This window comes from Carettochelys insculpta, chromosome 3 (assembly GCF_033958435.1).
Source record: "Carettochelys insculpta isolate YL-2023 chromosome 3, ASM3395843v1, whole genome shotgun sequence".
In the NCBI taxonomy this organism is placed as follows: domain Eukaryota; kingdom Metazoa; phylum Chordata; order Testudines; family Carettochelyidae; genus Carettochelys; species Carettochelys insculpta.
This window is the reverse complement of record NC_134139.1, coordinates 212110687-212136850: the sequence shown is the minus strand read 5'-3', so window position 1 is coordinate 212136850 and position 26164 is coordinate 212110687. Positions and strand designations below refer to the sequence as shown.

At 51.4% G+C, this 26164-nt stretch overlaps 1 protein-coding gene across 1 annotated transcript in view; it reads right to left on the bottom strand.

The window, feature by feature from the left end:
* Positions 1-725: 725 nt before the first annotated feature.
* The window catches only part of GPN1 (GPN-loop GTPase 1), a 116498-nt gene continuing 91059 nt past the window's right edge, over positions 726-26164 (bottom strand). Inside the window, exon 14 of the mRNA XM_074989100.1 lies at positions 726-1458. Within this exon, the coding sequence (XP_074845201.1) occupies positions 1373-1458 (86 nt within the window). The 3' untranslated portion in view covers positions 726-1372. The remainder of the gene's footprint in view (positions 1459-26164) is intronic.

Sequence of the window (26164 nt, the reverse complement as noted above, 5' to 3'; positions counted from 1 at the left end):
TTGTCTCTTTCACAAACAGGAGTTGGTTTAACAAAATATATTACCTCAACCTCTCAGCATGACTACAGTACAGTAGTGATTATAATTGGAACAATGCACCTAGGAACAGTGGATTCTCCCACTTGAAGTTTAGAATCAAGATTGGATATCTTTCTAAATTATCTATCTCCACCAGAAATTATACAACTGATGTAGTAATTACTGAGTCCAATTCTATGTTCTGCATACATAGATTGGACTACCTAATATTTATGATCCCTTCTGGTTTAAAATATACAAAAAACCTCTTGATGATGTATGAACAACTGTATAAGTGTAACAGTAGGAAATGGGAAGATTTCCCTCTCACAGATTTGGAAAGCACCCTTCATTATGCTTGTCTTGAGGACCAAAAAGCTTTAGAACTATTTGGAAAAAGAATGAAACCTATGCAAGGTATTGGTTCATTTGTGACTCAGAGAAGGTGCACCATCTACTGAATCACTAACAACACTTCCTACAGTACCTGTGTTTTCAGTGTCTCTGGTCCTATCCATATATTGATCAGATGAGATGTCATTCAGCTTCACAGCTCAAGATACTATGGCTTCAGGCACACAATTCACTCCCAGTGTTGTGTCTCTGGGTGTGCCACAAGCATGTAGAGCAAGCTTAAATCAACGAACATCCCCAAAGCAAGAAAGAGACCAACTCTGTCACTCCCAATCATCACTAAGCAATTTGTCAGTAGCAAAAAATACTTTATTATAATATAATAAATTACACAAAACCAAATAAAATGTCAAACATGAGATTGTAGTAACATTTTAGTTATTGTTCCAATCAGAGAAAACTCCATTTAGAAAAAAGTTCCTGAAAAGCTAACTGCAGATTTCACTAGAGACAATATTTAAAAGGGATGCTTTGGCTGTTAAGCCCACAAGACTATCGTCTCCAACCTCTGAATCCGAGCCACCCCCACAGACAAAAGGAGACAATTCCTTGAAGACCCTTTCACTAGAGATCCTGCCCATCACCTGAATCCAAGAGAAGCCATGAGATTTGAAAGAGGGGATGGTGTTGAATTCCACGCAGTAATGCTGCGATAGTGGGAATTCAAGTTCATAACAAGGTGGAGCAAAACAATTTGGAGAAAAGAGAAAAGTGCAATCCTTATTTTGCTGTAAAAGTCACAATGGCACAAGGTTAAACATCTGAAGTCAGAACTCCAGCTTACAGTACCCCACTGATTTTGCAGGTAACAAACATTTAAGTAATAGAGAAAGTGCTTCTCAGAAGTCAGATTGCATACAGGGCTGCACTGGTGTCTTCATAGCACAGGTGGTGGTGGGTTCTCTCCGATCAGAGTTTTTCCAGCTTCTGAAAGTCTCTCTTAGTGACTGCTTGTACGTGGGTATTTCATGCTTGCCTCCTGCATGAAGTTTTTGAAGGCTGGTTCTTCATGGCTTTCCTCAGTGACTGAGGGAAAAAAAACAAAAACCACAATTCAGTAACAAGCCAAGTCCAACCCTGCTTAAGTTAAGGTGGGAGTAATGCTACTAGGAACACAGAGTAAGATGGAAAATGTCTCTCTCGATCGGGGTGAGAAATCTACGGCCCCCCAGCTTACTTAGGTCCAGTGAGACTTGGGGCTTCTCCCCACAGCTCATCTCCAGCCGCATGCACAGTTGGGACCCTGGCACTGTGAGTTGAGTGTGACTGAGTGTTTTCACATGGGAGCCAGGTCAGCAAGAGTCCCCCCCCACCCCCCAACTTATTACTTTTGTTTGGCCCCTCACTGATTTTTCCATGGGTCAGTGGCCACTGATAGAGAAAATGTTCCACTTCCCTGATCTAGTTCCTCTCCTTGAAATTCCCCTTTCCTTGGCCCACTCAATTCCTAGAAACTCACAGAAGAGGAATATGAGAAGCTAGGAAGACGGGGTAAAAAAGCAGATCATGAGTTATCAGAAAGGATAACAGAAACTGCGTAAGTTGATAAGGTCACCCATGGGATAGTCGTCAAGGGAGAAGAAAGCAGCTGACAATGGCAGAAGTCTGTGGAACTGCCAAAGAGGAAGAGATGCTGAGCAAGGGGTCACAGGAGTAAAAGGAAAAGCCAGTGCAGGTCTGATGCTTCCTAGTTTCTCTACTACTATTTTAACTTTCTAAAATCTCAGCCCTTCTCTGAGATTTTCTCATGAATGTATAAAGAGAAGTTACTCACCGTAGTAACGGTGGTTCTTCGAGATGTGTCCCCGTGGGTGCTCCACATTAGGTGTCGGGCTCGCCCGGCGCCGCAGATCGGATCTTCCAAGCAGTTTCTGCCGGACCGCGCATGCGCCGGTGCGCGCCACTCCCCCGCGCGCTCCCGGTCATGTGCGCGATCCGGTCCCCGCCAGTTCCTTGACCAACCGCCTCGGATGCTCCTGCAAAACACTAAACAGAGATCCGGAGCGGGGAGGATGGGCGGGTAGTGGAGCACCCACGGGGACACATCTCGAAGAACCACCATTACTACGGTGAGTAACTTCTCTTTCTTCTTCCAGTGTCCCCGTGGGTGCTCCACATTAGGTGACTACCCAGCAGTAACCCAAGATAGGAGGTGGGTAATCGGATTATGTGCAGCTTGTCCCCGAGAGGACCGCTGTCGAGAGAGGGGTATCCTCTTGGAATACCCTGTGAAGGGCGTAATGTTTGGCGAAGGTGTCATAGGATGACCAGGTCGCCGCACTGCAAATGTCTTTTAGTGCAATGCCCTTGAAAAAGGGCTGTTGATGCTGCCACCGCCCTAGTGGAATGAGCCCTGGGCATGGCCAGGAAAGGAGTCTTTTTGAGTTTGTAGCACATTTTTATGCAAGATACGATGTGCTTCGAGATTCTCTGCGAAGAGAGACCTTCTCCTTTTGATTTGGGAGCGAGAGAGACTAGGAGTCTATCCGTTCTCTGGAAGGACTTGGTCCTGTCTATATAGAAAGATAGCGCCTCCTCACGTCCAGGAGGTGTAGGCGCGCCCCTTTGTTAGAGGTATGAGGCTTTGGATAAAACGAGGGTAAACAATAGGTTCGTTAGTATGAAACTCAGAAAGAAACTTTAGGAACAAAGGCTGGATGCAGCCGTAAGGTTACCACCTCCTTGGAAAAAACAGCGCAGGGTGGCGTTGCCACAACTGCCGCAAGCTCGCTCACCCTGCGAGCTGACGTAATTGCGAGAAGAAAGATCGTCTTTATCATAAGGAGGCAGAGGGAAACCGTGGCCAAAGGCTCGAACGGTGGTCCCCTTTTTGCATTAAGCACCAGGTCCAAGTTCCACGAAGGTGGAAGCGGTTTCCGAGGGGGGGGGGTATAGGTTTACCAGCCCTTTAAGGAACCTGGTAACCATGGGATGGGCGAACACCGTGTGCCCTGTCTCTCCGTGTCCGAATGCCAAAAAGGCGGCAAGGTGGACCTTAAACGAGGATAGCGAGAGTCCTCCTCTCTTGAGGTCCAGTAAAGACTCTAATATCACAGCCATAGGCACCGAAAGGGGGGCTAGCTGTTTGGTAGAACACCATGCCGTAAAGCGAGTCCATTTCTGCTTGTAGGTCTTCCTGGTGGAAGTCCTCCTGCTACTTTCTAGGACTTGCTGCACTTCCTCCGTACATGTGCTCTCTAGGGAGCTGAGCCATGGATTAACCACACTTGTAGTCGCAGGCCTTGGGGGTGCGGATGCACTATGGACCCCTGGGCTTGCGTGAGCAGATCCGGCGCCACCGGAAGGGGCATCGGTGGCCGGTCCGACATGCGCAGGAGTAGGGGGAACCATTGCTGTTGATCCCACGTTGGGACTATCGGGATCATTCAGGCTCCTTCCCTCCTGGCTTTCTGCAACACCTTGTGGATGAGCACTGTGGGAGGGAAAGTGTAAAGCAGGGGGCCCCTCCAAGAGATCGCGAAGGCGTCCCTCAGGGACCCCCGTCCCAGTCCTGCCCTGGAGCAGAATCATGGGCACTTCTTGTTGTGCTGAGTAGCAAACAGGTCTATCTGGGGAAAAACCCCATGCATGAAAAATCGGTTGCAGCAGATCGGGACGGATCTGCCACTCGTGCGTGAGTGCAAAACGCCTGCTCAGCTGGTCTGCCTTCACATTGTGAACGCCTGGGAAGTACGAGGCTTCCAGGGTTATATTGTTGGCGATGCAGCAGTTTCACGACCGGACTGCTTCTGCACATAAGGCACGGGACCAAGCTCCTCCTTGCCGATTCATATAAAACATGGTGGAGGTATTGTCTATACTGATCCCGACTACTTTGCCTTTTATATGGTCTCGAAAGTGTCTGCAGGCGTTGAACACTGCTCTGAGCTCCAGTATATTTGTGTGCAGTGACTGCTCCGTGGAGGACCACAGCCCTTGCGTCACCTCTTCGCCCATGTGTGCTCCCCACCCTATGAGGGAGGCGTCTGTAGTAAGAAAAACCAATATGTGTGGTTGGTGGAAGGGTACCCCTGTTAGCAGGTTCTCGGGGTTTACCCACCATTGCAGGGATTTGCGCACCTCTGTTGTGGGCGACGTCACCCTGTGAACAGTGGGTGCTGCTGGGTTGTATACGCTCGCCAGCCAGTGCTGCATGCTGCGCATGTGTAACCTGGCGTTCTGTTGTACGAACGCCGCTGCTGCCATGTGGCCCAGCAGCTGTAAGCACGTCAGAACCAGCACCGTAGGGCTGAAGGTGAAGACTTGCACGAGGGAGCCGACGGCCCGAAAGGGAGTCTCTGGTAGATACGCCCTCGCTGTAATAGAATTTATGCGTGCCCCTACGAACTCTATGTCCTGCGTGGGGTCTATCTTTGATTTTGTCAGATTGATAACCAGGCCGAGCGAGAGAACGTGCCTGTTGTGACGCATATTATGCGTAGTACCTCCTCCTTCGAGGCCCCTTTGAGTAGGCAGTCATCCGGATACTGGAATATAAATACCCCCTGTCTGTGCAGGTAGGCTGACACCACTGCCAAGGGCTTGGTGAAGACTCTGGGGGCCGAGGAGAGGCCAAACGGTAGGACCTTGTATTGAAAATGTTCTTTGCCTACCATGAGAAACCAGAGGAATCGTAGGTGAGCCGGATGAATAGTTATGTGAAAATACGCGTCTTATAAGTCGAGGGCTGCGAACCAATCTCCATCGTCTAGTGCCGTAAGGATGGAGGTGATTGTGATCATCCGAAAGCGTTGCTTGCGCAGGTACCGGTTGAGGCCTCGAAAATCTAAGATGGACCTCCCGCCTCCTGTCTTTTTCCCCGTGAGGAAGTACCTCGACTAGAACCCTCTCCCTTGCAGTTGCTCCGGCACTCTTTCCACTGCCCCTATGAGCATGAGATGGTCTACCTCCTGCTTGAGCCTCGCTACGTGGGAGGCCTCCTGGAGCTGGGGCCTGGGTGGAGGTCGTGGCGGTGGGAGCGACTGGAAGGGGATGGCGTACCCCGTGGCTATGATCTCCAGCACCCATTTGTCTGTGGTGATCCTTTGCCACTGGTTATAGAATGGTCGGAGGCGATGGTGGAATAACCGCTTCGGATGACCTTGCGATGGTAGTGATGGCGCAGCCCTGGATCTGTGTGTCAAACTTGTGGCCTTTGGCCCTGCCCCGAGGACGCACGGCTGTGTTGGGAACGACGCCTGGGAGTTCTGTACTGCTGGTGCTGTTGATGTCGCCCTTGCTCGTAACCCCTGTGGTACTGGGGACGCTGTTGCTGAGTCCACAACATCCAGGGCGATCTGAACTCCCGTCCTCGAGGCCGCGTAGCCTTCTTGCATGATGGCCTTGAGCACTGGTTTCTTGCCCTCTGGAAGCGAGTCCATGAGGGAGGTTAACCTAATGCGGTTATCGAAATTATGGTTCGCTAGATGCGCTGCGTAATTTGCCATTCGCAACAGTAGAGTGGAGGAGGAGTAGACCTTTCTGCCCAACAGCTCTAGCTTTTTGGCATGTTTGTCTGTTCCCCCACATTGCGACGACTCCACCACCAAGGAATTTGGTTGTGGGTGGCTGAACAGGAACTCCATGCCCTTTGTCGGCACGAAGTTTTTTTGTTTGTTTTTTTTCCGCTCTCTTGTGGACAGGCGGAATAGTCGCAGGAGTCTGCCATATCATAGTGGCAGACTCCAAGACTGCGTCATTAAGCGGTATTGCTATTTTGGAGGAGGCCGGAGGTCTCAGATTTTTGAGGAGCTTATGGTGTTTCTCTTGCACCTTAGCTGTCTGGATGCCTTGCGCGAAGGCCACCCTCGTAAAACAGCTCTCGGAACTGTTTGAGATCGTCCGGAGGATAGACGTCCCCCGGGGCCGTAGCCTCATCCGGGGAGGAGAGCGAGGAACCGCTGGGATACGTCTCTGTGGACCCTTCCGGTTCCTGCTGGTGATGGTACACCCTCTCACTAGAGGTTTGCAAGGGAAAATCTCGGGGTTCCATAACCAGTCTCCCCTGAGATGCTTGAGTCTCTGTCCCCGGTCGCAATTGCCCTCGGGGGTACGAGATCGTTTGTGGGGATCTTTCCCTGGTAGATAGCCGATGGTGTCTATGCCCCGCGTGGTAGGGGCGACCATGGCAGTATAGGCACTGTTCTTGGGAAGGTGACCTAGACCACTCCCTTGGTGCATACCCTCTGCGTCTGGGGGAGGGCTGGAGAGAGCGATTTTGCATAATAGTCCAGCGGTTCAAACCCCAGGAAGGGTGAAGGTGGTCCCAGCCAGGGTGAGGCTGGTTGCAAAAAATGGAGAAGGGGGCTCCGGGTAGGCTAGGGGGGACCCCTGCCTTCTGGTTGGAGTCTGTAACATAAGCGGAGGGCTGTGAGAAAGCAACTCCACAGCCCTGTGCGGAGAGGGGCTGCAATGCCTCCTCTTGTGTGCAGCCTTCCCCCTCCCTTGAGGAGGTAACTCCGCCCCCTGACGTACAGGGGATCCCGGCCCCGTGCGCACCGAGCTCGGCACGCTCGAGGGCGGTGCCGCAGGTGCGGTGTGCTCCGGTGCCCGCAGGCTGCGTGCCTGCGCGCTCTGCACCGCCGGTTCCCCGGGGGTCGGTGCCGCTGCCTGCGGTGCCGCCGGTACCGGCGCTTCTTTAGCCGCCGCCCTGCCTGCGGTGCGGGGCGGCTGGCTGATTATCGGAGGCTGAGCCGCTTCCACGTGGCTCCCCGTGCCGCCGCCGATCAGCTGTTGCTGCGGCTGGGGGCTGCTCGCTCCTCCCGTCCCGCTCGCTATTGTTGCCGGCAGGGATCGGGCTAGGGAGGCTTTCCTCCGTTTTTGGCAGCTTTCCTTTTATGGGCCCCGCAGGGTCCCTCCTGCTGCGGCCGCTCCGGCACGTCTGGCTGGAGGGCCTTATGAAAAGCAGTTTTAAGCCACTGCCCTGCCTGCGGTGCGGGACGGCTGGCTGATCATGGGAAGCTGAACCACTTCCACATGGCTCTCCCTGCCGCCGCCCATCAGCTGTTGCTGCGGCTGGGGGCTGTGCGCTCCTCCCGTCCCGCTCGCTGTTGCTGCCGGCAGGGATCGGGTTGGGGAGACTTTCCTCCGTTTCTGCGCTGATGGAGTGAGGGAGGCAGCTTTCCTTTTATGGGCCCCGGAGGGTCCCTCCTGCTGCGGCCGCTCCGGCACGTCTGGCTGGAGGGCCTTATCAAAAGCAGCATTTTAAGCCGCATCTCCCTGTCTCTCCTTAATCGCCTCTCGGCAGGACTCACATTTTTTTAAAGCCTGAAGAGGACATTGTTGGTGAGTCTTTCAGTTGTTAAGCGGGTACTTAGCACCTTCCCTGTGCTGTTTTCCCCGTCCGATGGCCTGCCTCCGCAGGAGGGCTGATGGCCCGATGCTCCTGGCCTCCGGCGCTTGTTACTGGGACTGGATTGAAGCTGTCCCGCTTGTAGTTTGTTTGTTGCTTTTGTTTTTTGTTTTTTTTTTTTGTTGCAAAAATAACAACCGGCTAACTTGCAGTAGCCTAAGTACTTGAAAAACTTTAAAGAAAAAAGTTAAGTCGTTGAATATGCTACTTGGCCTTAGCCTAGTTCGGATTCCGTCTGCAGCCGACGGCGGTTAAGAGGAACTGGCGGGGACCGGATCGCGCACATGGCCGGGAGTGCGCGGGGGAGTGGCGCGCACCGGCGCATGCGCGGTCCAGCAGAAACTGCTTGGAAGATCCGATCTGCGGCGCCGGGCGAGCCCGACACCTAAGGTGGAGCACCCACGGGGACACTCGAAGAAGAATCATTAGCTCAAGCTATACATATTTAAACATGAAACTTACCCCCTCTCTCTAAGTACAAAGAGAAGTTACTCACCGTAGTAACGGTGGTTCTTCGAGATGTGTCCCCGTGGGTGCTCCACCATAGGTGACGGCTTGGCCGGCGCCGCAGATCGGATCTTCCAAGCAGTCTCTGCCGGACCGCGCATGCGCCGGCACGCGCCGCTCCCTGGCGCGCTCCTGGCCATGTGCGCGATCCGGTCCCCGCCAGTTCCTCGACCAAACGCCTCGGTTGCCCCTGCAAAACACTAACAGAGATCCGAAGCGGGAAGGATGGGCGGGAAGTGGAGCACCCACGGGGACACATCTCGAAGAACCACCGTTACTACGGTGAGTAACTTCTCTTTCTTCTTCGAGTGTCCCCGTGGGTGCTCCACCATAGGTGACTACCCAGCAGTAACCCAGATAGGTGGTGGGTAATCGGATTATGTGCAGCTGGTCCCCGAGAGGACCGCTGCAGAGAGACGGGTATCCTCTTGGAATACCCTGTGAAGGGCGTAATGTTTGGCGAACGTGTCGTAGGATGACCAGGTCGCCGCTCTGCAAATGTCTTTCAATGCAACGCCCTTGAAAAAGGCTGTTGATGCTGCCACCGCCCTGGTGGAATGAGCCCTGGGAGTGGCCGACAAAGGAGTCTTTCTGAGCTCGTAGCACATTTTTATGCAGGATACAATGTGCTTTGAGATTCTCTGCAATGAGAGACCTTCTCCTTTAGATTTGGGAGCGAGGGAGACCAGGAGTCTATCCGTTTTTCGGAAGGACTTGGTCCTGTCTACGTAGAAGGCTAGCGCCCTCCTCACATCCAGGAGGTGTAGGCGCGCCTCTTCGCTGGAGTTATGAGGCTTTGGATAGAACGAGGGTAGAACAATAGGTTCATTGATGTGAAACTCGGAAGAAACTTTGGGAACAAAGGCTGGATGCAGCCGTATGGTTACCGCCTCCTTGGAAAAGACAGTACAGGGTGGCGTTGCCATGACTGCCGCAAGCTCGCTCACCCGACGGGCTGACGTAATTGCAAGAAGAAAGGTCATCTTTACTGTAAGGAGGCGAAGGGGAACCGTGGCCAAGGGCTCGAACGGTGGTCCCATGAGTGTGGTAAGCACCAGGTCCAAGCTCCACGAAGGTGGAATCGGTTTCCGAGGGGGGTATAGGTTTACCAACCCTTTGAGGAACCTGGTAACCATAGGGTGGGCGAACACCGTGTGCCCTCCCTCCTCATGTCTGAACGCCGAGATGGCGGCAAGGTGGACCTTTAACGAGGATAGCGAGAGTCCTGCTCTCTTGAGGTCCAGTAAATACTCTAGAATTGTAGGTATAGGCACCGAAAGGGGGGCCAGCTGCTTGGTAGAACACCAAGCCATGAAGCGAGTCCATTTTTGTTTGTAGGTTTTCCTAGTGGAAGTCCTCCTGCTACTTTCTAGGACTTGCTGTACTTCCACTGTGCATGTGCTCTCTAGGGAGCTGAGCCATGGATTAGCCACGCTTGCAGTCGCAGGCTTTGGGGGTGCGGATGCACTATGGACCCCTGGGCTTGCGTGAGCAGGTCCGGCGCCACCGGAAGAGGCATCGGTGGGCGGTCCGACAGGCGCAGGAGTAGGGGGAACCATGGTTGGCGATCCCATGTTGGGACTATCAGGATCATCCGAGCCTTGTCTCTCCTGGCTTTTTGCAGAACCTTGTGGATCAGCACTGCGGGGGGAAACGCGTAAAGCAGGGGGCCTCCCCACGGGATCGCGAACGCGTCCCCCAGGGACCCCCGGCCCAGCCCTGCTCTGGAGGAGAATCGTGGGCACTGTTTGTTGTGCTGAGTGGCAAACAGATCTATTTGGGGAAACCCCCATGCGTGGAAAATAGGCCGTAGTAGATCGGGACGGATCTGCCACTCGTGGGTGAGCGCAAAACGTCTGCTCAACTGGTCTGCCTTCACGTTGTGCGTGCCCGGCAAGTAGGAGGCTCTCAGGATTATATCGTGGGCGATGCACCAGTTCCATAGGCGGATTGCTTCCGCGCATAAGGTACGGGATCGAGCTCCTCCTTGCCTGTTTATGTAAAACATGGTGGAGGTATTGTCTGTACTGATCCCGACGACTTTGCCTTGTATACGGTCTCGAAAGTGTTTGCAGGCGTTGAACACTGCTCTGAGCTCTAAAACATTGATATGCAGAGACTGTTCCGTGGGTGACCACAGTCCTTGAGCCACCTCTTCGCCCATGTGCGCTCCCCACCCTATGAGGGAGGCATCCGTAGTGAGGAAAACCGATATTTGCGGCTGATGGAAGGGTACCCCTGTTAGCAAGTTCCCGGGGTTTACCCACCATTGCAGGGATTCGCGCACCCCAGGTGGGGGCGACACCACCCTGTGAACGGTGTGTACTGCCGGCTTGTATACACTTGCCAGCCAATGTTGCATGCCGCGCATGTGCAACCTGGCGTTCTGTACCACAAACGTAGCCGCTGCCATGTGGCCCAGCAGCTGCAAGCACGTCAAGACCGGCACCGTAGGGCTGAAGGTGATGACCTGCACGAGGGAACCGATGGCTCGAAAGCGAGCCTCTGGAAGGTATACTCTCGCCGAGACTGAGTTTATGCGAGCCCCTATGAACTCTATGTCCTGTGAGGGGTCTATCTTTGATTTTGCCATATTGATAACCAGGCCAAGTGCGGAGAACGTGTTTGCTGTGACGCGTATCATGCGGAGAACCTCCCTTTTCGAGGTCCCTTTGAGCAGGCAGTCGTCCAGATACGGGAAAATAAACACCCCCTGTCTGTGCAGGTAGGCTGACACCACTGCCAAGGTCTTGGTGAAGACTCTGGGGGCCGAGGAAAGGCCAAACGGTAGGACCTTGTATTGGAAGTGTTCGTTGCCCACCATGAACCGGAGAAAACGTCGGTGAGCCAGATGAATGGTTATGTGGAAGTACGCGTCTTGTAGATCGAGGGCTGCGAACCAGTCTCCATCGTCCAGTGCTGTAAGGATGGAGGCAATAGTGATCATCCGAAAACGTTGCTTGCGCAGATACCTGTTGAGGCCACGAAGGTCTAAGATGGGCCTCCAGCCTCCTGTCTTTTTCTCCGTCAGGAAATACCGAGAGTAGAACCCTCTCCCTTGCAGTTGCTCCGGCACCTTTTCCACCGCCCCTATGAACTCTAGGTGGGCCACCTCCTGCCTGAGCCTGGCTACATGGGAGGCCTCCTGGGGGTGGGGCTTGGGCGGGGGTCGCGGTGGCGGGAGCGACTGGAAGGGGATGGCGTACCCCGTGGCTATGATCTCCAGCACCCATTTGTCTGTGGTGATCCTTTGCCACTGGTCGTAGAATGGTCGGAGGCGATGCTGAAAAAGTCGTTTCGGATGATCTTGTGCAATGGTGGTGATGGCGCAGCCCTGGATTTGTATGTCAAACTTGTGGCCTTTGGCCCCGCCCCGAGGACGTACGGCCCTGTTGTGAGCGTCGCCTGGGGGTTCTGTACTGCTGGTGCTGCTGATGCCGCCCTTGCTCGTAACCCCTGTGATACTGGGGGCGCTGTTGCTGGTATTGGTACCGCCTTTGCTGTGGGTAGTACCTTTTCTTTGAGTATGGAGGGGTGTAAATCCCCAGGGTCCTGAGTGTGGCTCTTGAGTCTTTACTGGAATGAAGGACCGAGTCAGTTGATTCAGCAAACAGCTTCTGCAAGTCGAAGGGAAGGTCGATTATCTTCGCCTGCAGATCTCTCGGTATGCCCGAGGTCTGGAGCCAGGACTCCCGTCGCATCACCACTGCAGTTGCTGTGGAACGTGCTGCAGTGTCCGCAACGTCCAAAGCAATCTGAACTTCCATCCTCGCAGCCGCGTAGCCCTCTTGCACTATGGCCTTGAGGACCGGCTTTTTGTCCTCTGGAAGCGAGTCCATGAGGGAAGTTAACCTGGCATAGTTGTCGAAATTATGGTTCGCCAAGTGCGCTGCATAATTTGCCATTCGCAAGGTTAAAGTGGAGGAGGAGTAGACCTTTCTGCCGAACAGCTCTAGCTTCTTGGCATCTTTGTCCATTCCCCCTGTTTTAAATTGAGATGTTTTTAATCTTTGCTGCGAGGACTCCACCACCAAGGAGTTTGGCTGGGGGTGGCTAAACAAGAACTCCATGCCCTTCGCCGGCACGAAGTATTTCTTATCCGCTCTCTTTTGGACAGGCGGAATAGTTGCCGGGGTCTGCCATATGGTAGTGGCGGACTCCAAGATCGCTTCATCAAGCGGGATTGCTACTCTGGAGGAGGCCGGGGAGCTCAAATTTTTAAGGAGCTTATGATGTTTCTCTTGCACTTGTGCTGTCTGGATGCCTTGCGTGAAAGCTACCCTCTTAAACAGCTCCTGAAACTGTTTGAGATCGTCCTTGGGATGGACGTCCCCTAAGGCCGTGGCCTCATCCGGGGAGGAAAACGAGGAACCGCTGGGGTACATTTCTTTGGACCCTTCCGGTTCTTGATGGTGATGGTGCGCCCTCTCGCTGGAGGTTTGCGAGGGAAAATCTCGTGGGTCCACGGCCAGTCCCCCCTGGGATGCTTGAGTCTCCGTCCCCGATCGCGATTGCCCTCGGGGGTACGAGGTAATATGTGGGGATCTCTCCCTGGTAGATTGCCGATGGTGTCCATGCCCCGCGTGGTAGGGACGACCATGGCAGTATAGGCACTGTTCCTGGGAAGGTGACCTTGACCATTCCCTTTGCACGTACCCTGTGTGTCTGGGAGAGGGGGATTGTCGAGACACTGGAGAGAGCGATTTTGCATAATAGTCCAGCGATTCAAATCCCAGGAAGGGCGAGGGTGGTGCCAGCCATGGGGAGGCTGATTGCAGGAAAGGAGAAGGGGGCTCCGGGTAGGCTAGGGGGGGCCCCTGCCTTCTGGTTGGAGTCTGCAACATGAGCGGAGGGCTGTGAGAGAAGAGCTCCACAGCCCTGTCTGGAGAGGGGCTGCAATGCCTCCTCTTGTGTGCAGCCTTCCCCCTCCCTTGAGGAGGTAACTCCGCCCCCTGATGGGCGGGGGATCCCGGCCCCGTCGGCACCGTGCTAGGCACGCTCGAGGGCGGTGCCACACGTGCGGAGTCCTTGTGCGCCTGCAGGCTACGTGCCTGCGCGCTCTGCACCGCCGGTTCCCCGGGGATCGGTGCCGCTGCCTGCGGTGCCGCTGGTACCGGCGCTTGCTTAGCCGCCGCCCTGCCTGCGGTGCGGGGCGGCTGGCTGATCATCGGAGGCTGAGCCGCTTCCACGTGGCTCTCCGTGCCGCCGCCGATCAGCTGTTGCTGCGGCTGGGGGCTGCTCGCTCCTCCCGTCCCGCTCACTGTTGCTGCCGGCAGGGATCGGGTTGGAGAAACTTTCCTCCGTTTTTGCGCTGATGGAGTGAGGGAGGCAGCTTTCCTTCTAAGGGCCCCGGAGGGTCCCTCCTGCTGCGGCCGCTCCGGCACGTCTGGCTGGAGGGCCTTGTCAAGAAGCAGCAGTTTAATTCTCATCTCCCTGTCTCTCCGTGCTCTGGTCGTTAACTTTGCACAGAAGGCGCATTTTTGTGCCACATGGGACTCCCCCAGGCACCTTATGCATAGACTGTGCCCATCGGACACTGGCATCGCCTCTCGGCAGGACTCACATTTTTTAAAGCCTGAGGAGGACATTGTTGGTGAGTCTTTGAGTTTGTTTGTGGGTACTTAGCACTTCTTTGTGCTGTTTCCCCGTCCGATGGCCTGCCTCCGCAGGAGGGCTGATGGCCCTAGCTCCCGGCCTCCGGCGCTGGTTACTGGGACTGGCTTGAGCTGTCCCTCCGTAGCTTGTTTGTTGTTTGTTTTTTTTTTTTACAAAATAACAACCGGTTACTTATGGTATCCTAAGAACTGAAAAACTTTAAAGAGAAAAACAAATAAAGTCGTTGAATACGCTATGTGGCTTTAGCCTAGTCGGATTCCGTCTGCAGCCGACGGCGGTTGAGAGGAACTGGCGGGGACCGGATCGCGCACATGGCCAGGAGCGCGCCAGGGAGCGGCGCGTGCCGGCGCATGCGCGGTCCGGCAGAGACTGCTTGGAAGATCCGATCTGCGGCGCCGGCCAAGCCGTCACCTATGGTGGAGCACCCACGGGGACACTCGAAGAAGAACCTCTCTATCCTGCCTGGCACCCACCTTTGAATCCGACTAACTCTAGAACCTCACATCCACACAAATCTCTAATCTTGCTTATTCTCTCTGTCTAAGATATGACCTGTCTCTAAGGCCTTGTCTATACCGCAGATGACTCCAGGATCTCTTTCCTGATTAGTTGTAGCTAATAGATTAGATTAGCCCTGCTCACACTGCTTGTAAAGTTGAGGTTATTTTTTTCAATATGCATTACTTTACATTAAACCACATTACATTTCATTTGCCATTTTATTGCCCAATCACTCATTTTTGTGAGACCCTTTTGAAGTTCTTCAACATTCTGCTTTGGTCTTAACAATCTTGAGCAGCTCAGCATCGGCTGCAAACTTTGCCACCTCACAGTTTACTCCCTTCTCCAGATCATTTATGAATAAGTTGAATAGGATTGGTCCTAGGACTGATGCTTGGGGAATGCCACTAGTTACTCCTCTCCATTCTGAAAAATTATCATTAATTCCTGCCCTCTGTTTCCTGACTTTAAACCAGTTCTCAATCCATGGAAAGATCTTCCCTCATCCCATGACAACTTAATTTATGTAAGACCCTGTGGTGAGGGACCTTGCGAAAAGCCCTCTGGAAATCCAAGTACACTATATCTACTGGATTCCCCCTTGTTCACGTTTGTTGACCTCCTTCAAAGAACTCTAACAGATTAGTAAAACATGATTTCCCTTTACAGAAACCATGCTGGCTTTCACCCAACAAATTATGCTCTGCTATGTCTAACAATTTTATCCTTTACTATGGTTTCAACTAATTTGCCAAGTATTGATGTTAGACTTATTGGTCTGTAATTGCTGAGATTGTGCCTAGAGCCCTTTTTAAATATTGGTGTTACGTTAGCTATCTTCTACTCGTTGGGTATGAAAGCAGATTTGAAGGATAGGCTACAAACCACAGTTAACAATTCCACAATTTCACAACTGAGTTCTTTCAGAACTCTTGGGTGAATGTCATCTGGTCAGAGTGAGGCTGATAGACATGATCTTAATGCATTCTGTGATGGGTTGAAAGCAGCCTATTGGCCATGCATTGCTGGCTGTACATCAGTGCACTCTGCCGATGGCCTCTCTTTGATCACAGTTAGTGCTAAAATCCTTGACCCCTGGGCTGACCATTTTCACAAAGTATTAAACCAGACCTCAACTTTTGACAGCAGCATTCTTGAAGAGACTGCTCAGTGGGCTAATGATTTACAGCTGGTCACAGCACCAAACTCTTGGTCTACACCTACACTTAGTTTGAAGAATACTAATGAGGCGCTGAAGTGCATATTCAGCACCTCATTAGCATGCCAGCAGCTGCGGTGCTTCGAAATTGCTGCTTTTCACTGCTGCGCAGCTTGTCTACACCAGGGTCCTTTTCAAAAGGACCCCAACCAACTTTAAAATTCCCTTATTCCTGTCAGCTCATAGGAGTAAGGGGATTTCGAAGTTGGTGGGGTCCTTTCAAAAAGGACCCCAGTGTAGATGAGCCATGCGGCAGCAAAAAGCAGCAATTTCGAAGTGTCACAGCTGCCAGCATACTAATGGAGGTGCTGAATATGCATTTCAGCCTTATTAGTATTCTTCAAAACGGCCATTAACATGGCTATTTTGAAGATTTCTCTTAGGGTAGACACGGCCTTGATGAGCTGCTGAACAGATGAAAAAGCCAGAACAGATGAAATCTGGAAAGGCCCTGGCAGTGATGTAATTCCATCAGAAATTTATAAAGCTGCTGGTGGCCTGTTGACGTACCATTTCACCCATTTATTCAGCACCATTTGAGAGAAGGCACTAGTCCCTCAGGACTTCAAAGATTCCCTGATTGTACATGTATACAAGAGAAAAGGTGACCACGTGTGTTGCAATGACCATTGAGGCATCTCTGCTCTCTATAGCTGGTAAGATCCTGGCCCACATCCTTTACAACTTGCTTTCACTAAATAGGTTCAAAAATGGCATCAATCCTGAAAGCCAGTGCTGATTTTGTGCTGGTTGAGGCACTGCCAATATGATATTTACAGCCAGACAGATACAAGACAAATGTAGAGAGCAGCATCAGGACTTCTATGTGATCTTCATTCACTTGACCAAGGTGTTCAACACAGTCAACAGAAATGAGCTCTGCAAAATATTTGGGTGAATTGGTTGTCCTGAAAAATTTATCAACGTTATTTGGTCTTTTCATGATGGCATGCTTTGTCACATCCTAAACAATAGAGAGACATCAGCACCTTTTGAAATATCAAATGGTACAAAACAAAGATGTGTTCTTGTGCCTCTTCTGTTCAACATCTACTTTTCAATGATGCTATTAGCTGCTTTTAAGGACTGCCCATTGGTCATATCTATTCAGTTCCGAACAGACGGCAGTATTTTCAATCTCTGGAGACTTCAGGCTCATATTAAAGTGATCACTACAACTATCTGTGACCTTCTGTTTGCTGAAAAGTGTGCATGGCTGGCTCATTCAATGAAGGATGCACAGAAGCTTTTTGAACACTTTGTTTCTTCTGCTTACCGCTTTGGACTCTCAGTGCACTTCAGGAAGACAGAAGTTATTCTCAGCTTGTTTGGAAAGAGCCCAGCACTCTAGTGATCACTGCTGCTGGTACAATCCTTAAGGCTGTTGACAAGTTCTGCTACCTTGGAAATGCACTATCCTCTAGTATAAACATGGATCGTGACATATCTGCTCAATTAGCCAAAGCCAGCACTGGCTTTGGAAAACTGACCATACAGCTGTGGAATGACCATGATATTAAACTCCATACCAAGGTAGCAGTTCATCATGCAGTTGTCCTGAATATCCTGCTGTATGGCTCAGAGTCATGGACAAAATATATTGCTGCCATGTTTTGAAACTTGATCAGTTCCCTATGCACTGAGGAAGACTGCTCACATGAACTGGTAGGACAAAATTCCTCACATGGAGTTTCTTAAGTTGTGTGGTGTCACGGGCATGGAAGCAATTCTTATGAACAGACAGTTCAGCTGAATTGGTCATGTTATGAGGATGGATGATACAGGAATATCAAAGATGGTCTTCTATGGCCAACTTGCTCATTGAAAGCGCTCTATTGGTGGTCAGTATAAGCACTATAAAGACATCTTAAAGGCCAATGTGAATTCATGTGGCATATCCCCCAATGATCTGGAAACATTAGTTCAGGACAGATTGTCCTGGCAGCAAACCATTGTACAGGCTCTTAGTTGCTTTGAAAGTCAGTTTATCCAGGCACTACAGGAAAAGCATCGGATCTGAAAAGAATGTATAGTAATGCCTCAAGATACGTACATTCAACATGCGTGTATCTCGCTTTTATGCAAGAAGGGCATGTGGTGGGATACTGGGGTGGGACAGAGAGACCCCACAGAGCCACAACAGGGTCAATGGCCAGGGAGTGGGGACGACTCCTCAGCTGGAAGGCAGTTGGGCAGCACCAGCCATGGGGTCCCTGGCTAGAGGGCAGGGAGACCCCGCAACCCTGTGCCTGGAGCCTTCTCCCTCCCTTCTCCCAGCCATGCAGCTGTGGGGGAAGTAGGGGAGAGGGCTCTTTAGCCTGGCTCCCAGCTCCCTGCTTCCAGGAACCAGGAAGCTGACTGGCCATGAGCTGGTCAGTTTCCCAGGTCCTGCAAGCAATGGGGAGCCAGGAACCAGGCTCTCCCCTGGTTCCTGGTTCCCTGCTACTCTGAGAGCCAGGAGACTGACCAGCCCTAGTGGGCTCGTCAGTTTCCTGGTTCCTGCAAGCCCACAGGAGCTGGGATCCAGGCAGCAGCCTGGTTCCCAGATCCTCTTGACCTGCACAAAAACTCAAGTTATGCTGGGGTTGCAGGAACACAACTCTGTTTTGGCTCTGCTGATCAAGGACAGCTTTAGTCGCTCACCAATGGCATCATGGAAGATGATATCTGTTAATCAACAGCTCAGCCCAAGAAGAAGCAGGAAAAGTGTGTCCACTTAGCCAAGTATCACTGCCTCATGGTTGGCTTATGGCTTCTGAGAAGGATGTGTCACACTTGTTCCAAGCACGACTGTTCCATGGGGTTTAAACACGAAGCTGCCACACCAGGAGAGGAAGGGAGCAAAGGTACTGGAGATGACTGTGGTGCTGTGTGATGAGGTCCAGAGGCAGGAGAAGCAGAATGAGAGGAAGCACCGAGAACTCCATTAGCGTATGGTATTAATGCTGATGAGCCTAAGTCTGGGCTATCAGAATAACATCCTCCCAGTCCCAGCAAATCTTGAAGAGCACCTTCTGTTTGAGAGGAAACGGGAGAAAGGCATAAAGCAGCCCCAAGTCCCATGGAATCAGGAACATGCCTGCTAGGGAGCTGTGACTGAGGCCCTAGAAGGAACAAAATTGAGGACACTTGCAGTTTTTCTAGGACACAAAGAGGTTTAGCTGGGCAAAGCCCCACATATGGAAAACAGAGTGAAGGACATTTGTGTGACATGACCATTTGTGAGCAAGAAAATGGTGACTGAGGCAGTCCACCAACAGGTTCTGGACCCCTCCCCCAGGAGATATGATGCCCTCAGGAGGATAGAGTCGGCTACGCACAGCTCCCACAGGCAAGGAGACTGTGAGCAGAGCAGAGAGGAACATGCGCCCTCCTGACAGTTGATGTAATACATGGCCATCGTGTTGTTCATTAGGACCTCAATACAGGAAGGCAAGACAAGCAAGATGAACATCCCAGAACTCACGCATGTTGATGTGGAAAGAGAATTCTTCTGTGGCCCACATCACCTAAATGGTGAGCTGCCCTAGAAATGGGGGCATGAAAGGGGACACCAACGAGAAGGTTCTGGGGATCCAGCCACCAATTAAGAGTGCCAGACACATGTTGTGGCACTGTGATCACTGTGTCCATAGTGTCATAGAAGGGGCGATATACTGCTACCAAACATGACTGGAGGGGCAAAGGTACAGTCTAGCAAACAGGACCACCTATGTGCATGTTGCCATATTAGCTAACAGGTGGAGGCATGTCTTCACCATGGTGACCGGGAATGCAAAAAGGAAGCAGAGAGGCTGGGTGAGAACACAGAAATGATGACTGCCAAGAAACGCCCTTACCTTGGTGGCATCAAGCACTCCCCCAGTGTACTCTATGCACTGAGTTGGGATCAGTGAGGACTTTGCCTGATTGAGTATGAGCCCCAGACTGTCCACAGTGTCTCTGGTGAAAGCCACTTGATCCTCCACCTGATGGAAACGGTGGCTCTGCAGAAGCCAATTGTCCAGATAGGTGTAGACCTGAATTGTTGCTACGTCAAAGGAAAGCTGCCACCACTGCCATACCTTTGGTAAACAACACAGGGGCCACGGAGAGCCTAAAGGAGAGGGCCATGAATTGGAGGTGTAGATGGCCCCCAGTAAAGTGGAGGTAGCGGCAACAGAAAGGCTGGATTGTGACATGGAAATAGGCATCCTCTAAATCAAGAGTGACAAACCAGCCCCCTGGATCCTGACAGGCAATGATGGTGCCTAAGAAAATCATATGGAACTTGTGAGAAACAAATTTGCTGAGTTTCCTGTGGTCCAGGATAAGCTGAAGTCCCCCTTTTGCCTCCGTAACTAGGAAATAACATGAGTAGGATCGCCAGTCCCTCTATGAGATGGGACCTCTTCCACAGCCCCAAGGTCCATAACAGACCAAATGTCTTGGAAGAGTCGCTCATGAGAATGGTCCCTGAAGTGGGGGCAGGCAGGAAGCCAGCGGAGCATGAAAGGGAATGACGTAGCTCAATACGACCATTCAGAGGATGCATCGGTATGATGTAATAGCTGACCAGGGCAGAATGAACATGGAGCACCTGTTGAGAAACAGAAAAGGACAATCTGATGGCACTTGTACTCCAACCTTGGGTGCACTCTCAAAATGACTGCTTTGCCCCAGAAGGAGGTTTGGACTGGCACTGGTTGGCCCCAGACTGAAGGCAAGAGGATAGGTGGCTGGAATAGTGGGGCTGCCATCAATTAAAGTTCTCAAGATTGGAATGGTTGTGATGGGGGCTGCAACTTAAAGGGCTTCCCATTGCATAGCCAGCATGTGCATACCCAGGGACTTCACCGTATTATGAGAGTCCTTTAAATTGTGGAGATGAGAGTTGGTCTACTCCACAAACAGTGCAGCCCCACTGAAGGGAAGGTCCTGTATCTCAGATGGGAAACCGTAAGACTGTAACCAGGACACACTGTGCATGGCGATGCCCAAAATGAGGTTCCTGGCAGCAGTGTTCCCTGAATACAGGAAAGTTTGGAGGCAAGTGTGATACTCTGCTGAACGCTCCTGAAGGATGGTGCAGAACCCCTCCCCTAAATCTCAGGCAACAAGTCTTTGAACTTGAGGAGAGAAGCCCAGAAGTTGTAATCATAGCAGCTCAAGATGACCACTTGGTTAGCTCCCTTAAGCAACAGGCCCCCGCATTCAGTAGATTTTCTTACCAAACAAATCTAGGCGCTTTGTGTCCTTAGGTTCGGGGGCTGGAGCTGCTGGCTCTATTGCTCCTTTTCATTAGCAGCTTCAACCACCAGGGAGGTCTTGGAGGGCTCGGATATTTGTCAGAGGACCTTGGATGGAAGTGACTGCCACTGTCTCATCCGCAGAGGAGCTGGAGGTGCTACGGGTGCTGCCTCTGGTGCACCGCCAGGTGCGCAAGATGCATGGTACAAGGAACCTCCTCAGGGGGAGTCGAGACATGTTGAGGGTCCAGCAGCAAACAACTATTAGTAGCCTCAGGTGCCAAGAGGGTAACTGGGGGTCGAAGCTGGGAAGGGGCACGATGCCCTTCACCTGACGGTATGCCCAAGGCATCCAAAACTGCAATGGGAGCAGGAGGCAGGAGAGGAGTGGGACACAGAGCAGAGCTGTGAGTGTCACCAGGGCCGCAAGTCAGACTAATGGTGACACGAACAGCTGTGCCACAACTCTGAGAGGTGCCAGGAATCCAAAAAGACAGGGATTTATGCTGGAACGGTGGGACCCAGAGAGGCATGCTTGCCCCTAGATGTCACGTTTTTTATTGGATTTTTATGTTGGATATGGCAGCCATTTTATGCACCCAGAGTACATATTGCCCACAAATATTGTGCTGGGGGGCCAGGTGAGATGTCTAATGAAAGCTGAGGAAGTCCTGAATTTCTATATGCTACTTACATGTCCGCATCATGTTTGTAGGTAGAGTTATGCTGTTTAGCTCTGTAGTTTTATCAGCAATATTTTAGTACTAAGCTTCACAACAGGAGGTGTGAACTCAGCTCCAGATAGGGTAGTGGGCTAAACAATGGGATGGTAACCAGATGTCGAATCCACATTTCAGAAAGTCGGGACTTGTCAATGGAATGCAACCCACTGGTCAGGTGACCTGGGCTGAGCAAAGGAATTGAAATCAGCTCTCCAGACATCCATTACACCTGCCATATAAATGACTGGGACATGCTGGCAAAACCAGAGATCAGTGGCATTTTTCCATGGTGGCTCACCTGGGTCAGCTGACTTAGACCTTTAAGTGCCTGACGGGAAGGAAAAAGGGCTTTGTGTCTGGAGACATGAAAGAATCACAAGGAGGATCTAGCAGCATCCATCTTGGACTTTTTGTCTTTTGTTCCTGGGCCTGTTTCAAATGATCCATGTTCCAGAACACTCACTTCAGCTTGCCAGATCTCCAACTCTCCAGTAACTAAGACTATGTACCCTGGAATGTAATTTCAGAGACTTTCAAGAACCAGCAGATAACATCATTGGCCTGCATCAGTAGCTGTAATTGATGTATGTACAATATCACTTTAAAAACTTTTCTCTCTAGCCCTGTTCTTTCTTTGTTACTAAGCCTTTAGAGGTTTAGAGTTGAAGGACAGGTTAGCATGTTATTTTGGGTAAGATCCAAGTATACATTTACCAGGGACTGTGCCTAGATCCTTTGGGGCCCAGAAGAATCTGTGTGGTGTTGGTGAAATAGGTTTAATAACCTCTCTCCTGAGTTGGGAGTTGTTGGTCTGGGCTGGTATAGCAGCTGGGAAGTCTGTGTGTTTGCTTGTGTGGCTTCTGGCTGGTCAGTGGGGCTGGCAGGGGTACTTTTGTGGCTGGTTTGATTTGCCTTAGTGAGAAGGAAATCCAGCCTGGGGCTGTAAATAGCCCAGTTTTAAGCAATGATACCCTGGATTGATTTCTCTAGCCATGCCCAGAAACCCCATCATATTACACTAGAGATGTATTGAGAGACAGCCTTAGCATGCACCAGGGACTGCATCATTTCGATAAGTCCCGGCGCCACATGTTCGGCATGCAGGAAGGACCAACTGGCACTGGTTCTCCTCTTGGCAAGTAGAGAAGAATCAGTCTTGCTGCACAGAATATCAAAGCATCAGTGTCACGGTCCCTCAAGCTTTTGGGTGCCACCTGCATAGATTGTGCTGAGGCTGATGGTTGTGGTGCTGATGACTTAGCTGTCTTCAGGGCCCACACTAGAGACTGGGAAGACACTGAGCTAGAGGCTTTGGGGACCATTAGTGCTGAGAGGTATCTTTCTTTGGTGTTGGCCCCATGTCAAAGACGGCACGCTGCATATGGAAGAACATGGTACAGGCTCCTGCCCCAGAGACTGAAGCACCGATTCCATGAGGAGCTGATGGAGATGAAAGTCACGCTTCTTATGGGTCCGAGTCCTAAAAGCCTTGCAAAGTTGGCTCTTATTAGCCTCATGAGCTTCCCCCAAACAACAAAAGCAGAAGTCACGGGGGAGGGGGGAAGGGGATGGGGAGATAGGAGGAGGTCACTTATTTGCACACACTTCAAGCAGGAGCTATACTGCTTGATGCCTTGGGACTTTTTCATGCCCCAGCCGGGACACAGGAGAGAAGGGAAACCCTTCTCTATCTACTGACTGTGTAATACTAGCTAACCAAATAAACTACTGTAAAGAGAACTATGTACAATTACTTGCACAACAAAGAGCTAGGACAGGGATCAGCAATCCCCAGAACGGGTGCCAAGAGTACGCAAGCTGATTTTCATTGGCATGTGAGGCAGGAGCTCAGCCCCACTCCTCTCCCCATGCAGCCAGGAGCTGCTCAAAGCCATGCCAACTGTGGATTAACAGAAGACCAGCTAATGCTACTAACCACTATTTAAATGGTGAAGCTCGACATCTTTATTTATTAGGTTGTTGCAAGTAGGACTATGAGTGACTTTAAAAAGTATCACTGCCACTGGGTCCACAGAGGTCAAAAGGTCAAATTTCAGCACTCTGCCTCGGAAAGGTCACTGACCTAGGGAATTGTGGCATAGCAAAAGAGCACTCAGCCATAGTTCCCTCAGCCTACGCTGGTAGTAAGAAGGAACTGAGATGAAGTTGGGTGGGAGGGATCATATATAAGGCTCCACACTGGTGCCACTCCAGGCAGCTCCACAGCCAATCTGACAGGTAGCAGGTACATAAAAACTTTCTGACCGTCATTCACGCAGGGCATGCGTGCCTAACTTGAACAGATATGAGCAAGCACTAGAAGCAGCAGCCAATAATAGTTAGGCTATCTGTGAGCTGTAAGGTTGGCTCCTTGTACTTCTTTATCCATCTGTTAGCTCTCTGTCCAATATTTAGATTGCAAGCTCCTTGAGGAAGGTACTATCTTTCTGTTGTGTTTGTACAGAACCTAGCACAATGAGGTGCTGGTCTACAAAAACCCTGTGTAACTGCTGTTCTTCAAGATGTGTTGCTCACATTCATCCCATGCTACAGGTTGAACCGCTCTCATCCGTCACTCATGGGACCTGACTGGTGCCAGAAAGAGAAGTTACTCACCTGTGTAGTAATGATGGTTCTTCGAGATGTGTCCCCGTGGGTGCTCCACAGTGGGTGTCAGGCTCGCCCCGGCGCCGCAGCTCAGAAACTCTTCAGGAGTCTCCGTCGGGTCGCGCATGCGCCGATGCGCATCAGCTCTTCGCGCGCTTACGGTCACGTGCGTGATCCGGTCCCCGCCAGTTCCTGATCAACCACTCTGGACGCCCCTGAAAAACACACAAACAGAGCTCCGAAGTGGGGAGGAACGGGTGGGTAGTGGAGCACCCACGGGGACACATCACGAAGAACCATCGTTACTACATAGGTGAGTAACTTCTCTTTCTTCTTCAAGTGGTCCCCATGGGTGCTCCACAGTAGGTGACTACCCAGCAGTAACCACCCCTCCCCGAAAAACGAGGTGGGTACCCGATTTATGTGCAGCTTGCCCGTGAAAGGACTGCTGTCGACATGTGTGTATCCTCATCAAGCATCCTGTGCATGGCGTAGTACTTGGCGAAGGTGTCATAGGAAGACCACGTTGCCGCTCTGCAGATCTCTCTCAGCGCGATCCCTTTGAAGAAGGCCGTTGACGCCGCCATCGCTCTAGTAGAGTGGGCCCTTGGCAGAACTGGCAGAGGAGTCTTGCGAAGCTCGTAACACAGTCTTATGCAAGACACAATGTGATTTGAAATCCTCTGTGAAGATAGCACTTCTCCTTTTGACCTGGATGCAATGGACACCAGGAGTCTGTCCGTTTTCCGGAAAGGTTTAGTTCTGTCGATGTAGAAGGCCAGTGCCCTTCTTACGTCAAGTAAGTGCAACCGTGCCTCTTCATTTGAGTTGTGAGGCTTAGGGTAGAACGAGGGCAGCACTATTGGTTCGTTAATACGAAAATCTGAAGAGACCTTCGGAACGAAGGCTGGGTGTAATCGTAAGACCACTGCTTCTTTTGAGAAAATCGTGCAGGGTGGTGTGGACATTATGGCCGCGAGCTCGCTCACTCTGCGAGCTGACGTGATTGCCAGGAGGAAAGTCGTTTTAATGGTGAGTAGTCGAAGGGGGACCGTAGCCAATGGTTCAAAGGGCGGTCCCGAGAAGGTGTGTAGAACTAGGTCTAAACTCCATGACGGCGGTACTGGTTTCCGAGGGGGGTACAGATTCACCAACCCCTTTAGGAAACGCAAGACAACAGGACGGGCAAATGTGGTTGATCCATCCTCTTCATGCCGAAATGCTGATAAAGCAGCCAGATGCACCTTTATAGAGGATAGTGAAAGTCCCTTATGTTTGAGTTGTAGCAAATAGTCCAGAATCGTAGGTATGGTGTCATCCTGGGGTATTAGTTGCCTGGAGGAGCACCATTCGGAAAAACGCAACCATTTGTGCTGATAAGTCTTTCTGGTAGAAGTTCTCCGACTACATTCAAGGACTTGTTGTACTCCCTCTGAGCATGTAGTCTCTAAGGCGCTTAGCCATGGATTAACCATGCTTGTAGCCAAAGTCTCTTCGGGTGTGGGTGCAGTATTGACCCCACGAGCCTGAGTGAGAATGTCCTGTACTGTTGGTAGGGGAAATGGCCGATGCTGAGCCATGCGCAGGAGCAATGGGAACCACTGTTGCCGGTCCCAGGTTGGGACTATGAGTATAATGCGTGCTCTCTCCCTTCTGGCCTTCTCCAAGACCTTGTGTATAAGTGTCGTGGGACAGAACGCATAAAGTAGAGGGCCCTTCCATGGGATCATGAAGGCGTCCCCCAAAGACCCCTGTCCCATGCCCACTCTGGAGCAGTACTGGGGACATTTCTTGTTGTCTCGGGTGGCGAAAAAGTCGATTTGGGGAAAACCCCATCTGCGGAACACTTGGTGAAGTAAGTCTGAAAGGATCTGCCACTCATGAGTGGGCACAAAGTGTCTGCTGAGCTGGTTCACCTTGACGTTGTGGACACCCAGTAGGTATGAAGCCTTTATGGTTATATTGTTGGCAATGCACCAGT